Source organism: Orbicella faveolata, unplaced genomic scaffold (genome assembly GCF_042242905.1).
Source record: "Orbicella faveolata isolate gen_17 unplaced genomic scaffold, um_ofav_v1 contig_35, whole genome shotgun sequence".
NCBI lineage: Eukaryota > Metazoa > Cnidaria > Anthozoa > Scleractinia > Merulinidae > Orbicella > Orbicella faveolata.
Genome location: NW_028301564.1, coordinates 12,847,360 through 12,863,815, shown reverse-complemented (window position 1 = coordinate 12,863,815; position 16,456 = coordinate 12,847,360). Strand labels below are relative to the sequence as shown.

The following is a 16,456-nucleotide window of genomic DNA, read 5'->3' as shown; positions in this document are numbered from 1 at the left end:
TTCCACGTAAACAAAGAGAAAACAAGTAGTTCACTGATGAAAAGTCTTTTTACTCCGGCAGGAAACGTCGCGAATAACAAGATTACCATGTTTAGATACGACAGCCTGGTGGAAAAATCTTCTGGTATTTTTGGTGAGATTATAAATGTAGGTCTCAGTCTTTAATGTAAAAAAGTGAACACGTTTATTATATGTGAATTATCCAGCCCAATATCCGTGCATCACCCACAACACGAAGATAACTTTTTATCATCCTTGAAAAGGATCATAGCTTGTTAGACTGAACAAATGTCACCAAATCTTCCAAGTGGATTGTATATTATTCTTGTATCCTAGTTATCCTAAACAACAAAACACACTTTTTGTCCACGAGACTCCGGCAAACTTTCCATGGTGAAGTACTGGCCTCAGGTGCTCTTTTATCATTCGTAATAATAACCTTTTTCTACCAGTAGCGCGCACGCAACATCAACAATTTTTTGTATTTTTCATATAAACAAAACAAACTCATCTAGATCATTTTATCGTGCCAAATTTAGTAAATATACAAAGTTTCATAACAATCCGTTGCAAAATCATGATAATATGAGACCCCAAACTTGACAATTTTTCCAAAGAAATGTTTGCCAAAGGGCTTAATAAAACTGAGTGTACAGATTCTAATCAGTGTTAATTGTTAGAGGCTTTCAAAGTTATTGCGTTAATTGTAGAATTACTGACCGTCGTCATCGCCGTAAAATATTTGATATTTCGTATTGATATCTTAAGTAGATAATTCTGCGGCAAAAACAAAGTTCTTAACCCACTGTTAAATCACGAAATATCAGTAGACTGTTGCCAAATAATTCACTCTCAGGGTAAAAAGTCTGACCCTGTGAGGCTCGAATGCTTAAATGTAATCACCTACACATTAAAAATTTACTTCCTTTACTTAACCAACAAAGGTAGAAGTGAAACTGCATGAGGGCTTATTTTGAACAATAATATCTGATCGCTACTGATTCCGTGAACCAAGTGCTTTAACAGTTAATTAATAGCCCTTTTAATCACTCAGTTTTGTCACGGACAAGTGACTCCACATTTCTTTCGCTAAAGTTATTCGTCCAAGTGATTTCAGTCTCTGGTAATCGCTTATCGCATCTATTATTTCCAAAAAATAATAATAATAATAAAAAAACAATATGTTAATCTTGCAAAATTAGCGGTTAATGTGGTGACATTAATTATATTGGCTTCCTCTGGTGTGATATATTAGTCAGCCTGTGTTCAAGTAATTGTGACATTCACTTACTCAAACATACTAACCTGCGCTTGCTAGTCTTGTGAACACTTATTAGCAAAATTGATGAAAATTCCTTTCCTTTTGATTGCATTGATGTCTACACTTGTTTTCTGGCAACCAATTCGCGCGCTCCAAGAAATGCCACGTGTATGCCCAGCTAACAAATCGATTCCATGTTCCCGTGGGTCCGTTAAAAGCCTCAACATTGGAATTGCGACGTCAACATTGGAATTGCCGAGGCAATGTGAATGCAATGCAGTTCGGAAATCCATTGGTATTTCCACACAGAGATCGAGCATTCTCAGCAGGTTCGAATGGACACTTCTGTGGAAAAACGGAAAGAATTTCTGACTGGCAGGCATATGTAGTTTTCTTTTTTTTTTTTTTGAAAAACCGTGACTGTGAGTCACACAAAGTTCGGACAACTTGCAAACCTAATCGTTCAGTATTTATGACCGAAGATCAAAATACTGAAATACCCTCAGGGCCGGAGGTTTGAAATATTTAAAGTCGCTTGGCATTTCTGAACAGATCTAGATATTATTTTCATTGACAACTAAATGTCAAAACATCGAGAAAACAAGCTCGAAAATTTACTCAGCTGCAAAGCCAAAATAATACTTGAAATCGCTCGACATTTCTAAACAAAGATCTACTATTCTGAGTAATGAGTTATTTCGCGGAAATTCTACAATAATTTTAGACTGCTGGGTATCTAGTTCTGAAAACACTTCCCGGCTGTCGGGTCATGATCTAGACACAATGTAAAGTTTTTATTGCGTTCAATACGCTTACTTGCGGTACGAAGCCCGAGTAAACGCTGTTAGAGCGTACAACGCTCTCTCACGAATAACACGATATCGAACTTACGCGATATATTCTGATGGCTACGAGCCATTGAAAGTCATTTGATTAATATGGTCCGTTAACTATTTGGTTAGTGGTCACGTTCTCACTCACGTGTCTAAAATAAAACAAGCACCACTGATTACGCAATGTCGTTCTGCCTTGGGCTACATTCTAATATTAGTCACATTCAATTTGTCACAAGTACGCCAGCTTCCACCGGGACTATTACGTGACAGAGACCATTGTTGCTCCAAACTAATAGACAAGTCAAACAACAACAACAACAATAACAAAGTTAACATCTGTTGTGAACTACCTAACATGCAATAGCCATGTGGGAAAACGAAACATTCTGTGTATTATGCTTAATTACAGCTGAAACTTCGGGTAAATTCAAATATTTGTTTTCGGTTCAAAGCCTCAACGGTTTTTCCTTTTTGCATAGACACTGATATTGAGTCTCTCTTGTCTCCTACAAAATGCCTCGTGTTGGCCTGTTATATAAAAGCCAACATAACATAAAGACGACGTGTAGTTTTCAGTGGTCACGCGAGACTTCACTTGAGAAACTTAGGGTAACTTTTGAGTTCACATGGACTTCTTACTGCAGTTTAATTAACGCCAAACCATCTTCATTTTAATTCCTTTGGAAACGGCTGTTTTTCTTCTATGCATTAGATAATTCGCTATTTAATCGTGGCCTACATCAAGTAACATACAAACATAGTTTCTACAATTTGGAGTATTATTCCGCCAGGGGCAAATGTCCAAAACTGATTTAATCAAAAAGAAACTTTCCAACTGGTTACAAATTGTATTTGGCACAGCAGGAACACTTATTTTCTTCTGCAAAGGGTGATCATGGCGTCACAAAAAGTCCAAGCTAAGGTGGGACGGTGAAGAGAACCGTGCCGGTTCAAGGACAAAATCGTAAGTGACTGGCTTCCTCGAAGAAAGCATGCCAGTCTTAACCGAAACAATACGTGAGGAGGGGGAGGGGGAGGCAAGTGGGCTAAATATAGCGAAAACCCACAACGAAACGAAGCCAAGCATGTCGCGTGTCTTCCGTGATTACATAATCAGCTCTGCACGCGACTTGACATCTCCTAGTACAAAGAGACAGGACGGAAAACAAAATTTCAATTTGCGAGCAAATAAAATTTTTGCAAACTTTTCTTCCTCAAAACCCACGTTTAATAACCCGAAACTGATTACAATTGCTCCACGTTGGCAACATCCCGTGCAAATAACTTGAACTTCAGCAATAATAATATAATACCTAATAATAATAATAATAATATCAGTAGATTTCAATTAAAGTTCAAAAGTTAACTACATACTGAGGACATATTACTTCCCAGTCTGTTGCCTCTGCATAAAATGACCTTTTTTGCTTTAGGGTATAACGTCGGTATTTACAGAACATATGCGGTATAAACGGGACTTTTTTTGACGAAACATTACGCACGGCAATAAGGTCCTTGCATTAAAACGACTTAGCTATGTTATGGTCTGCTTAACCATTTTATGGTCTGTTTATCTGTTTGGTCAGTGATAGGTTTTTCAGGTTATTTAATGAAGATCACATACTGGATGGAACTCTGGTACTTTACAGGAACTTCCACTATGCTGAACCCAGCTGAACACAGTCTTACGTTTTGAGATGAAAAAATCCTCCTCGTCTTCATCTGTTAAAATTGACCGTGAAGAACTTTCCGACGTTATGCTGGAGCATGCAAAGCTCGAGAGAGAATCACAGAAAGATTTTTCGTCGAAGGTGTCCTTGTCTGTGTTGACCGGCGCTGTAACGAGTCGAGGAAACATCGTCCATGCCGTCTTTACCTCCTTCTCAAATGTTCCTTTTTGGCTTAAATTGTCCCAGTTGCCAGTATGTTCTCCGCTTGGATCACTCCACGATCTGTATTTTCTCTCACATTGTGTGTTCAGGGTGACTATCCCGTTTGATTTCTTTCTCACTGCATTTTGGAAAACCAGCCTTGGAAATCTTGAGCTGCTTTGCAAGCTGCCACGATGGTTGTGGGATCCAATCAACCCTTTGTCTGAAATCTTTCGAGGGTTTCGAGGAGAATCAGAGTAAGTCGTTCTGTTGTCGAACGTTTTCTCGACAAAAGGTGCTTTTCGTTTCTTGTCCTCCAGCGAAAACTGTCTAACAATCTTTCTACTCATGGTGCAGTCCAAGCCAGTTTAACGCACGCACGCCTATTAGCAGCAGTGAGGAAATAAACTTTGCAGTCCCAACAATCAGCACGTGTATGAGTGCGTGAGAGCACGCACGGATAGCATATACTTATTGACTGAACATTGAAACGCTCAGTGAACCATATTACTGCCAATATGAAACGGTGTCTAAGCGTTTTGTGGCAAACTTATTTGACCTGTTATAAAAAAAAAAGTGTCAATGAACGTTTCAGTTACAACGACAATCAATCAGTGAATATGTTATCGAGCATTACTTCATGAGATATGGTCGCAAAAAAAAAACAGTTTCCTCTTTGACGTCACCTTTATAATGACGACAATGGAAAGTTGTTTTTCATTACTTTAATAAGCTTGCCCTAAGCTATAAAATATAACGTATTACGTATTAGTATTTACAAGAACTTCAGAATAATTGGATTGCAGGAGATTTTATTCCGACGCAAAACAGTTAAGCTGTAAAACAAGGCGGTACTAACTAAATAAAACTATAAACAATCTTTGTAAGAACGTATGAGACCTGTACGTTCATGATTTGCAGGTCAAGCTATTGTATTGGTCGTGCGAATATTTATCTCTTAGGAGTGTAGCGTAACTTATTATATCAAGATTAAGCTTTCACCCTTCGATGTTTGTTTTCTAACATTTTGAGCGTTGCTTCATTAACACGAACGGAAAGAATCTTTGAAGAAGTGTTCATTAAGTGACTGTCATTAAAAATCACTGATTTGTACAATAAATGTTTGACATTTTGAAGATTCAAGGACCGTGAAGTGTTTGCCTCAGCAAACTCCCGGCTGTTCGATATGTCACAAGATAATGGAATCTATGGTAGACCTAAGTAAGATCGAGGCTGACACAATTCCCAGTGAACAATCAGCAGTCTCTCACTTTTCTTCGTGCCAAATGGCCAAGCAATCGACACCACCTTAATTGTTTTTCTTCATGCTCGAGTTGAATAAATAAATAATTAGGTTCAAATTAAATGCACGTTTACGTCGAGCTGTTGCGTGTTTGTCGTTTAGAACTACACTTTGAGAAATTAATTGTGATGATTTGGCCCGTTCTTTTGCAAACCGGTTAATAATTAACTTCGCCAGCACCAAGTAGAATCCGATTTTTAACAAAATACTACAGTTACAAAAGGTGCGAAGGGGGAGGCTCAATTTCTAAAATATCATCAACAATAATTTTGGGTGATTGTGAATTCTCACATCTGCAAAACTACGATACCTGCATTTGTTAGTTCAAGCCTTGTGAGAAATTTGCTCAGAGAAGACCCCTTTCTTAACAAACCTTTATAGGTATATGCAGCTCTTTAAAGGGTATGGTTTTTGAGTCGTTTCGGTCGGAAATAGGGCATAAAGATTGCGGCCGTTTTCATCTGTTTTGAAAATTTGGCCGGAAACAGGTCAAGTTGTTTCGATCAAGCCATTTCTTTCCATCCAACTCAGAAACTCATTCCCTTCTGAAATATTTACACAAACTATAAAGGGCATTGCTGGCTAGTTGAGGTCTTGCATGTAGAAAGGACGCACACTACCTTAGAGGCCTGAAAATTGATTTTTGGGTCAGGCCTAAATAGGCTGCCTCACGTGTGGAGTGCACATGAGTGCTGAACTCATTTGCCTAATTACTTGATCGCGTGATGACTTTAAACAATCGGGCGATTAAATGAACTAAATTAGGAAGTTTGATTTTCAAAAAGTGACCTGGTTGTGCAAGAAGAGTTTAGCGAGACGTGAATTTATTCGTGAGTTTATTCGTGAGTTTATTCGCTGACCTTCATCGGTTTGAAAGGTTGTGAGTTTCTCAGAAACTACTCACTCAAGTACAACTGAGCGAAAGAAGACTCCCACCCTAACAAGAACATGTTCCTCGCAAAACGACTGCGAGTTTGATTGTTAATTGCCAGATGACGCATTCGGCAAAAATTCGAAACTTGCAGCTGTTGCTCTTCTCGAAACTTCTGCTACTCTGTGACACATAAAAGCTCCTTAAGCAGTGACAATCGCGCCTTGAAATGAAACAATGAATATCGAGGAAACAACAGTTTGTACGTGCTCATTATATAGACAAAAGTTAACACGTGAATAACAAGGTCAAGTTGTTTCTTGACGTAGAGGTTTCAAGGTTGTTCGTAAAGTTTCAGAAAGAACATTTATTTTGGGGTTTGGCCAAGATTACGAGTTGCTAATTAAATTCTTACTCATTTACTCACCCGAGACGTAATTACATAACCAAAAGAGCAATAAGACTTCCACATCGAAACAAAATAATGAACACGGAAAAAGATAGTGTTCTGATTCCACAAATAAGAATTAACTCGCGAATTCGGAATTCAATATTTGGCCTTCCAAATATTGAAAACTCAAGATTTCGAAATTCAGTCTTTCTTCGTTTGGCTTGCCAAATATTGAAAATTTAACAAAATATTTGGAAATCCAAGATTTGATTTGTCGAAGGTTGAAAATTAAAGATTTGCATACCCATGATTCCAAATCTTGAATTTTCAAAATTCGGCATGCAGAATCTTGAATTTCAATATTTGGCAAGCCAAACTTTTACTGTCCAAATGAAATGTGGATAGCAAATTCAAATAAGGAAATTTTTCGCAAAATTCAAATGGGGAACTTGAATTTTCAATATTTGGCAATCCAAATCTTGAATTTTCAATTTTTTGGCAGGCCAAATCTTGGAAGTTAAAGACTTGAAAGTTTAATGTTTGACCCGCGAAATATTGAAAATTCAAGTTTCGGAATTCAATATATTTGGCTTTCCAAATATTGAAAACTCAAGATTTCGAAATTCTGCCTTTTCTTGGCTTGCCAAATATTGAAAATTTAAAAGAATATTTGGAAATCCAAGATTATATTTGTCAAATTTTGAAAATTCAGGATTTGCAAAGTCAAAATTCCAAATCTTGAATTTCCAATATTTGGAAATGAACATTTATAGCCTAGAAACACTTGAGCACAAGGACTAGAAAGTACCATTTTAGCATTACAAATAGACCGCGAACAAATGAATATTTCCGACGTTGAATTGCCATTAAAACGACCACATTTCAGTTCAAGCTATTTTGAAAGCTGGACTAGACTCCCTGTACCAAACGAGAAAGAGACTACAGAATCAGTGTTGCGAGGACAGTCACGATTTAACGATGATACGAAACGTTGTCAAAATAGCATTCAAAAACCTGTTTAACAAGTTTGCTTGTCTGTCGACTGTTCTTTATTTGTTATGTAAGCTTATTGTGGATATCACTTGTCATGTAGTCATTGTAAAGAGCTTGTTATGTAATCCTCCGATCTGGTAAAGCTGGCAAAGTGGCTGAATATGACTACAGTTGACGGTACCAAAATTTTTATTTTTCTTTCTTTGGTTTGAGAAAAGGTCGTTGCTGCGAGTCACATGCAGAGTAATAAATCGGTAGTGAACTACGAACACCTTCCGGAAACTGAACGATCAGCTGGTCCCAGACCGCGAGGTCCTGAGCACCGCGTCCAAACTATATACTGAAGAGGTTGTGACGAGAAAGTCATTTTCTTACAACGAATAATTCAGGCCAGGATGCAAAAGTATTCTGTAACATTTTTATATACACGATTTCAAGCTACCATATTCCTCTACAATCCCAAGCCGCAGTATTTGCTTCAAACCTCGATTATCTATTTTCCAATTCACCATAATTTACTCTGTTTGCCTTCCCCCCTCAAATTTTCCCAAAACCCTTACGAAGTTGTACAAGCGCAGGGCTTGTAGGCGGCAGTTTATACGACAGACAAATTTTGATATGTTAAAATTCTAACCGGGCCTCGAGACTTATTAATTGCTTTTGTTTTGTTTATCTTGCCCTCTGAGCCAAGTTAGAATTTTAATTAACCGAGATTGGCCTATTCCTGCCTTGAGATGCTTCGCTCTCAAACGTTTTTCTTAGTTCACTTAATAAAAGACTGAACATGAAAGGATGTGTTGGTCTGTAAAAAACAGTTTTCTTAAGTGTTTACTTGGCCTACTACTTGAGTGATGTAATCCTTCACTGCAATGCAAGGTGAATATTCACATTTACAAGAAACACAACAGAATTTTATCAATCATGCGTGCACTCTTAATTGCCTTCAAAAGGTATGAGGTGTAAATCACTAATGAAGTTAAGAGAAAATGGCACATTTTATGCGGTACGCCCCCAAAGTTGGAATGGTTTAGTAAGCGATCTCACCGCCTCTCACCGGCATAAGAAAATACATCAATTAAGAACATTTGTCAAGTTGTTCCTGTTTTTGCTTTAGATGCAATGAAGGGAACTTCAGCTGAGGAAAAAGCATAATTATAAGCTCAGCATGATATAGATACGTGACTCCATGCACTAACATTAAGGAAGGCCGTTTACCTGAAAATAGGTCAAATGGCTGTGAATTGCTGGATAGGTTTGACATTTATTTCAGATACATAGACACGCTGACTACAACCCTTATTTTGCGTTCTTTATTTCTTTCCTTCTTCCGTTCTTAATTTTTTTTTTTTCAGCCGCTTGCTTTTACCTTGTTATGAAGTGTTGGCGACCTTCATTTAGATTACTTGTTTATTTCTCTCTGTTTCCCTATCATTGATGCACAATACAAGAACTTGTCAAATTACTGTGTATTATATTCACTTCTCTTATTGGTTCCATGGTCAAAGCACCCGGCTGTGTGTTGGTTTCGGGGTGACGTCTTAACCCGAAGGTGTATTAATTAAAACGTTTAATTCAGCACGGCGTGTAATTTATGACCGCAATCTGTCTAATAAACTGCGGAGTTTTAGAATGCAAATTCATACGAAACAGTTTCATCAGCTCATAGTGTAAGAAAACAATTACCTCTCATGGTGACGTCTACGATTAATCGACAAAAATACTTCCTTTATTTGTAGACTCGGAAATGTGACGACAGCAACTTAAAAGTGTCCACCTTGTAAAAAGGAAGCTAAAATAATACACAGAAATTGCAAAATACCAAAGAAAATCGCAAGGTATGTCAGCTTCCAACAGAACATTACAATGAACAATTTAACGTCGTTAAATTTTAGTGCGTTTCTGGGAACAAAGCAATTTTCGCTGATGAAACATTTGCGTAGACGTGGGTGAAAAGGGAGTTGAATAATTTAAACCCATATTTGTCCACACATAGAACTTTCTCCCGGTGAAGCTGAAAGGATCATAAGTGGATAAAATTGACATGGGTTGGAACTTCGATGAGGTGCCTTTAATGATAGTAAGTGTTTGATTTCTTCTTTATTAATCGAGTGAATCTTTTTTTCCTTCGCTTTTCGATTTACAAATCGCGCGCACTTTAACCGGAATTATTCGTTGTCATAAAAACCAATTTAGCTCTAAAGGCTAGCTTAATTCTTTCAAATACCCTTTAATCTTGAGGCAGCTGAGATAAAGACGCAAAGCTTTTTACAAAAGAGTACCTGTGAGTAAAAAACAAGAATACCAATGAGTATGAACGAAGACATTTACACAACAAAAACAAAAACACAGAACAGTCCGGAGCGAAGAGTGGCGAAACTGAGCGGAAGGAAATTTTAATATTAAAAAATGCCATCGGAACCCTAAAATCTTTAATATCAATACAAGGGCCTAAATTATGACATTTTAAATTAAACGTCAGCCATATATAAGCGCTATTACACCATAAAATTCGAACTCACAAGGAACTTTTACACTTGAATAGTAATCGTTCGCGCTTGTCTTGAGACTGATAGTTTTCTAAGATCTACTCAAGATAATGAGAACTCATCAAAGATTTTTTTTCTAGGAAACGAATTTCATTTCACCGAGATGCATTGTCGTGAGGAGTGAAAGTTGGCACTTATGAGTTTGATCTACATTTTGAGTTGTTTTTCTTTTGCGTTTACGAGACAGTTCACAGAAACTCGAGGTATGTTAATATGCTTTATCCATTCTAACACATGCATTGTTTATGAGCTAACATAAAAGGTCTAACTTCTTCTTTTGCAGCTGATAAGCTAAAAGCTTTGCCTGCTGGGACATCTGCGGAGGAAAACTCTTACAGCTGCGAACGGTGTTTTTATTACATTATTTTTTTATTTGCACAATTCTGAATCTGGCAAGTAATAAGGACATTTGAAAAATTCGCCTCATAACAAATACAGAGGGACCGGTTGCTTCGTTTTTCATTGAAGATATCCAAAGATATTGCGACTTTCTCGATAATGTACTCTTGAACTGGGCGCTGTAAATATTTAAAGAAAATAAATTAGCTCAGTTGAAACTTTTAGGTATTAATGTGTTTTGCTGTGAAAACAAAATGCAAGACAAAGGCGATGCGGTCAAGGGCAATATTTTGCAAAACGTCCAAAACAAGTTTAAAAACGCACGTCATTACAAAAAAACCATTAACATTAAAATGCAACTATTATTAAATTTTGTTATTTTCCACCAGAAAACGTTTCGAAACCGTGAAGAACAATAAGACAAGGCTTTCCTCGACAATACTCCAGCAGTTGAAGAGATAAAATTTCTCACTTGGTTTATAAATGGCAGGTCTTGGTATGAAATTATAGAAAATGAAAGCGACGAACGCAATACTTACTCTCTGCTGTTCGTATATTGTTGGTTTTTTATCAGCTTTACAAAAACGTTTTAATGCTTTAAACATCAGACTGAACAAATAGGTCACAGCACAGGTAAAAAACATGGTTCTGTCTAAATTATAGCTTTGCAATGTTTTTCGCAATCGCTTCATTGCAGAAATAATCTTGAGAAAATTGCAGCAAGTAGTATACCAGCCGTCATGTTGGTGTCCTTCCTTTGGGAACCGATATGGCGGCCAAAAAATTGAACAAGAAAGAAAGTAGATTCTGCCATCAATATCATTCGTTTCACTTCTTTGCTCTTTAGGTATAACTTCTGAATTAACCTCCGTGTCTGAATTTAAAAAAAAGGTATAAAAATATACGTATAACATAAGTGTTTTAAGTATTCTTATACCATGTCATAGAAAATACAGCCAATCAGAATATAGGAAAGCTATTGTCTATTCGGCGGTATTGCATCCAACCTTCCCATCATGCATGTGTCTTGCGTGTGTCCCTTTGATTCTGTTGGCCTCTGCATTTTCTACGGCGTAGTATAAAATAAAGGCTTGTTTGTATACCAAGAAAATACAGGTGACTCGTGGGATATTCCATGGTTTACCACTCGAAAGCGTGAGCTAACTGCATAACTAGCTATATAGTATGTAGAGAGGTTAATTTCTGTTATGTCTATATTCAGGACATTACTCTTGCCATAACATGTAAAAAAAAAATACTACTATAGGACTCTTTACAAGTCTTTTCTGTCGCAGGATGCCACACAAACGTAACACGTCTAAATGGAACAATAACAAGCCCCACACTTCCCCCGAAGCAAAGCGTCTCCTCAGGGTACACCTGCAACTGGAATATTCAGCTGACAGAAGCTGACAAACCCCGCCACGTTGAGCTGCGTTTCATTTTGTTTGACTTCACGGGTGTAATGCCGCATTGCTCACACGGAACTTACGTGGAGTTAGTCATCGGTTGTAACAGATCGAAATCTATCGGAAAATTCTGCGGCCAGCTTTCACTTCCGGTGATATATTCCTCCGACCACTGTCTCCAAATTGTGCTTAACGCCGGAAGTGGAGTGGGTTTAAAATCGGGTTCAACGTTCCAAGCCGTATTCCAGCAACGCTTACTATCAAGGCGTAAGTAGGAACTTTGTAGATGTCTATCTATCATAAGTAGAAATGGCATCCAAAATTTATTGTGGAAGGGAAATCTTTGTATACAGCATTTGCGTCATTAGCGAAGAGATCCGCTTTCTGATGCTATTGCCCTTTTCCTCTGTTTCAGAAAGATTCCTGGTACATAACCTTTCCTATGGAAATGTGTTCCACTGGCAAGCTCGTTACCTTGCATATCAAACTCATTTCCAACCTAAATTCGAAGAAAACTGTTCTTTACCGGTTTAACTTGTGATATAGAGCATATTTTCGCCTTCTGCTGTCCCTCGCACTGTACAGTAACTTTTCCATTCGGAGCGATTCTACACACTGTACCCAGTCCCCACTCCTTGTGCTGCACCAGTCCCCCAAGTCTGGGCCTGCTGTCCACGCAGCACAGTTAATCGTGTTATGCTCGTCAGAGCATAACACGATTAACTGTGCCAGGGAATTTGAAACCGATATGCGATGTATTACATACTTTTTGTACGTGTGGGTTTAAAAACTCAGAATTTTCCAAAGAATGCACGGACCCATTAACCAGATATTTAGCAGTTTTTGAAAGTCAGCATCTCTTATCATAATAATATTACTAACTATACACTCGAAGAACTGATGGCGCCATGACGACAGACAGCTTTCGTATAACTCTCCTGCAATGCTCTCGCTGGTCCTTGAATTGTTTGAACGAAGACTTGCCAAACCAGCACTCATTCCTACGACTGGACCAACTTCTTAAACAGATGTAATCTGGTTCATATTCTTAATGCTGTTTTTCTTCTTTGGTCTTTCAGCCGTTTCGCAGAATTACCGTAAGTACCTCAACAATTTTAAAGTTTTAAAATTGCCTTTGACCAGTTCGAAGAGTCTTGGGGAAAGAAGCTTTTACCGTTTGTAAATAATACAACAAATTTGGTCGTCTGTTCTTCCCAAAGAACATCTGCTTGCGATTTCTGTAACGTTTATCTAGACACGTTAGATTTCAATATTACCTCTAACTTAATCGTAATAAACTAATAATTTCCCCACACTTTTGGCCACAACCAACGTGCTTCCTGTAAATTGAAAAAGATGTAACCAAGTACGGCCATTCAAAGGGATGAATTTAAGTCTTAGTCAGGGCACATCTAACAAAATTGAGAGAAAAATACGGAAAAAAAGTCGAATAAACAAGCAACTTCGACATTAAATCTCCAGAATATAGCTTTCTTTTATGTAATAACTAAAACTGAACTAGTCGGGCGATTGACAGTTCATAATCATGACATCTTTCAGATGGTTGTGGCAAAGAACTCCGCTCCAATGTACGACATGGGAACATCTTCTCCCCACATTGGCCCCTACCCTACCCCCGGTACGTGGACTGCGTGTGGCACGTGACTACCAGGAACGATTTACATTTCAAGCTAGTATTCTTTGATTTTGACGTCAGGCTCACTGACGTGTGCTCAGAAGCTGACTTTGTGGAGGTGAAGACTGGAGGTTCGCTATTAACAGTCTATATTGTCAATTTTTAAGAAGATTTTCAACAATTGCGTGGTTTGCTATGAAACGTGAGAGGTCAGGAATACAGCTTATACTCTAATCACCCTGAAACGAATATAATTTTTTTTAAAGTAATCTTGATAAACATAAAAACAGCATCAGGAGCGGGCATCTCCTTTATTGATACAGGATACATCTAAAGTAAATACAGTAGTGAATAAACAGAAAAATTAAAAAGCAAAGTTGAAAGAGATGCCTCGAGCGGCTCTTGCGTAACTTACAAATTCTTATATAGTCTACTAACCCCTCAGGGATTCACGCCTAAAATACTTCTACAGTTAACACGAATCATACAAAGGGAACATACTCCAGTGTAATTAGTAAAACCGTCGTTTCAAAATATATATTCAAGGAGGGTTTATGCTTCAGAGTTCCAGCCATTCTTGGCCCCAGTGCCTCAGCTTTTTTTGGTCACGTGCTCGACATTTTGAAACGATTAACACCAGGGACGAGAATGAGTTCTGACAAACATCATTTTACACGGGTACCCCCGGTTACGATCCTCTTTCTCTTTAAACTTACCCTTCTGTCCACAGTTTTATTTTGTTGATTGATTGATTGATTGATTGATTGATTGATTTCTTTTTTCACTCTCACGTTTCTCTATTACTGCATATCCTCTCTGTCTTAATTTCCCAAGGAGTTGGCTTCAGCAACGGAAGATCTGTAACAAAATCCAAAGAATGCGGTACAAAAGAGCCGTTTGTTCTAACTATCGAAGGAGATTCAATATTTATCCAGTTTAAAAGCAACCTGGTCACTGGAAAACGTGGATTCATGGCTGGATTTGTCACTTATAGTGCTGGTATGTGACTGCTGATCTTGCTTCAGATACTAAACTTCAATCGAATTAGACGCCAGCTGCAAAAACCTTTTATACATAATTAGGAACGTGAAGAATTCATTTTGAGGCGAATAAAACAAGGGCATCGTTTAATCAATATAACAAGGGATTGCAAAAGAACTTGGTTGCAAGACATGAAGGGTAAAAACCTCACAAAAACCTAAGGCCCTGAACACACTAATACCGTCCACTCTAAAACGCCCGACAATGCTGATGATGAAAAACGGCGGCTTTCGAAAACGGTCTCTAAAGTGGAGTCATATATTTGAAAACGCATCATTTTGAAAACGCTGGGCTTCTAGTGTGGACAAGTGAAAACAGAGGCTTTTGAAAAATGCGGTAATTAAAAAAGCGTCATATATAGTCGCTTCCATCAGCATTTTCGGGAGTATTAGTGCGGACGATAGGAGAAAACACATGAAAAAGTATGGGTTTTCGAATGAAAACGTATCGGTGTAGACAGATGAAAGCATAACGAAAACGACAGTGTGGGCCAAAAATAATATTTGACTTCGTTTTCTTTGGGATGAAAACGGAGACTTTCTAAAACGCATTAGTGTGGCCAGTTTCTGAATTCCACTATTGAACAGTTAATTTAAGAAATTTACATGAATAATAAAATGTATCCCATAATATGGCACATGCTTTTCATCTTGGTTATAAGTACATGTGTGTTCTTTAGTTGTGTACAAACTGACCTTGTCTTAAAATTTTTCTTTCAATGATTTCCCTCAACAGAGAAAGCCGGATTTCAACCTCAAGTTTTGATCATGCTTAGTGTCATATTTTTCACCCTCTTTGCCTTTGCGGGAAAGGCACTGCTTAAAAAGCTATTAGAGAGGAAACGATTCAACAACAAGTCTATTTTCGACCTGTCAGGAGGAGATTGCGAGGTTACCAAGAGTGTTTCACCTGTATTGTATTTACGAACGCCGAGGGAATCAGTGAACGAGCCCAAACTCCTGTCAGCGGCGCAGTCACCAGGCAACGGCTCTGAAAAACATGTAACGTTCGAAACAGCCGCAGCCAGAGACAAGCAAGGTTCAGTGAAAACTATCATTATCGGAAACCACGAACCAGAAATTATCTGATCATCATTTTTACTTGATCCTCAGTCATTCGTAAGCTTTTTTGGTGAAATGTCTACTCGGAATCACCCTTTATAAGACGTAAAGCTGAAAGAGGTGTTCCGGGGGGGGGGGTGTTCATTTTTAGCGCGTCGCCATTTTGTACTCGATGCCGTCACATGCTTGATACTTCTGCTAAATAGACCGGCATTTAAAACCAAAATGATTGATGTGTTTACAATTTTTTCTATTTTGAAATTGTAATTACAATTTTGCACCAGATTGTCTAGCAGTAGAGATCTGCTTGTAAGTTAAATAGCGACCAGTCGAGTAGCAGTAAACTGCATATCAAACAAACTTGTTTTATAAAATTTATTAACTACGCGGAAAGAAATATTAAGAAAAAAGTTATACGGAAACGAATGATCTCAGCAAGTTTTCAAGTCAAAGAGAATAAGGTAACTAGTATGATGACAATTAAGTAAATTTTATACATTTAAGCACGTCGATCGGATCTCGAAGAATTAGTTATCGTCAAAACATTAGTTGTCGACGAGTCTCGTCGACTCCTCGTTTACAAGGACGTAGTTTATTCTTTGTTCAGAAACACTGAAATTATTGCAACTGAAAGGTTATAAAAAAAACTGGTACTGAAAAATGTAAATTTTACATGCATGGTATTTTGTGACTGGTACAATTGCACAGTCGTTTTTCCAACACATCTTGGAAAAATGGAGATAAAAGGTGGGAGGGGCTAACAATTAATTTGCGTGGATACTCAACGTTCGAGTTACTTAAACGCGTAAAACAAATTAATGCCCAAAAAGCATGCAACGCAACACCATTGCGCCTCAAATTTTCTCCTCCCAGGTTTTCCCAACCTATTCTTTTTTTG

At 37.9% G+C, this 16,456-nt stretch overlaps 1 protein-coding gene and 1 pseudogene across 3 annotated transcripts; both read left to right on the top strand.

Annotated features, from left to right (window-relative positions):
• Nucleotides 1-16,456, top strand: part of LOC110054725 (uncharacterized) — a 534,050-nt pseudogene that overhangs the window by 203,300 nt on the left and 314,294 nt on the right.
• LOC110051143 (tolloid-like protein 2) lies at nucleotides 8,746-16,241 on the top strand. 3 transcript variants are annotated; one of them, XM_089272858.1, is made up of 8 exons: nucleotides 8,746-9,361; nucleotides 9,520-9,603; nucleotides 10,153-10,275; nucleotides 11,707-12,087; nucleotides 12,900-12,917; nucleotides 13,381-13,587; nucleotides 14,291-14,455; nucleotides 15,233-16,241. In XM_089272858.1, exons 3-8 carry the CDS (start codon nucleotides 10,209-10,211, stop codon nucleotides 15,583-15,585), a joined length of 1,191 nt encoding a protein of 396 aa, XP_089128984.1. In that variant the 5' UTR covers nucleotides 8,746-9,361; nucleotides 9,520-9,603; nucleotides 10,153-10,208; the 3' UTR covers nucleotides 15,586-16,241. The 3 variants fall into 3 exon arrangements, with proteins under 3 accessions (XP_089128984.1, XP_089128983.1, XP_089128985.1); XM_089272857.1 differs by lacking the exon at nucleotides 8,746-9,361 and having other exon boundaries at nucleotides 9,384-9,603; XM_089272859.1 differs by lacking the exons at nucleotides 8,746-9,361; nucleotides 9,520-9,603 and having other exon boundaries at nucleotides 10,191-11,302.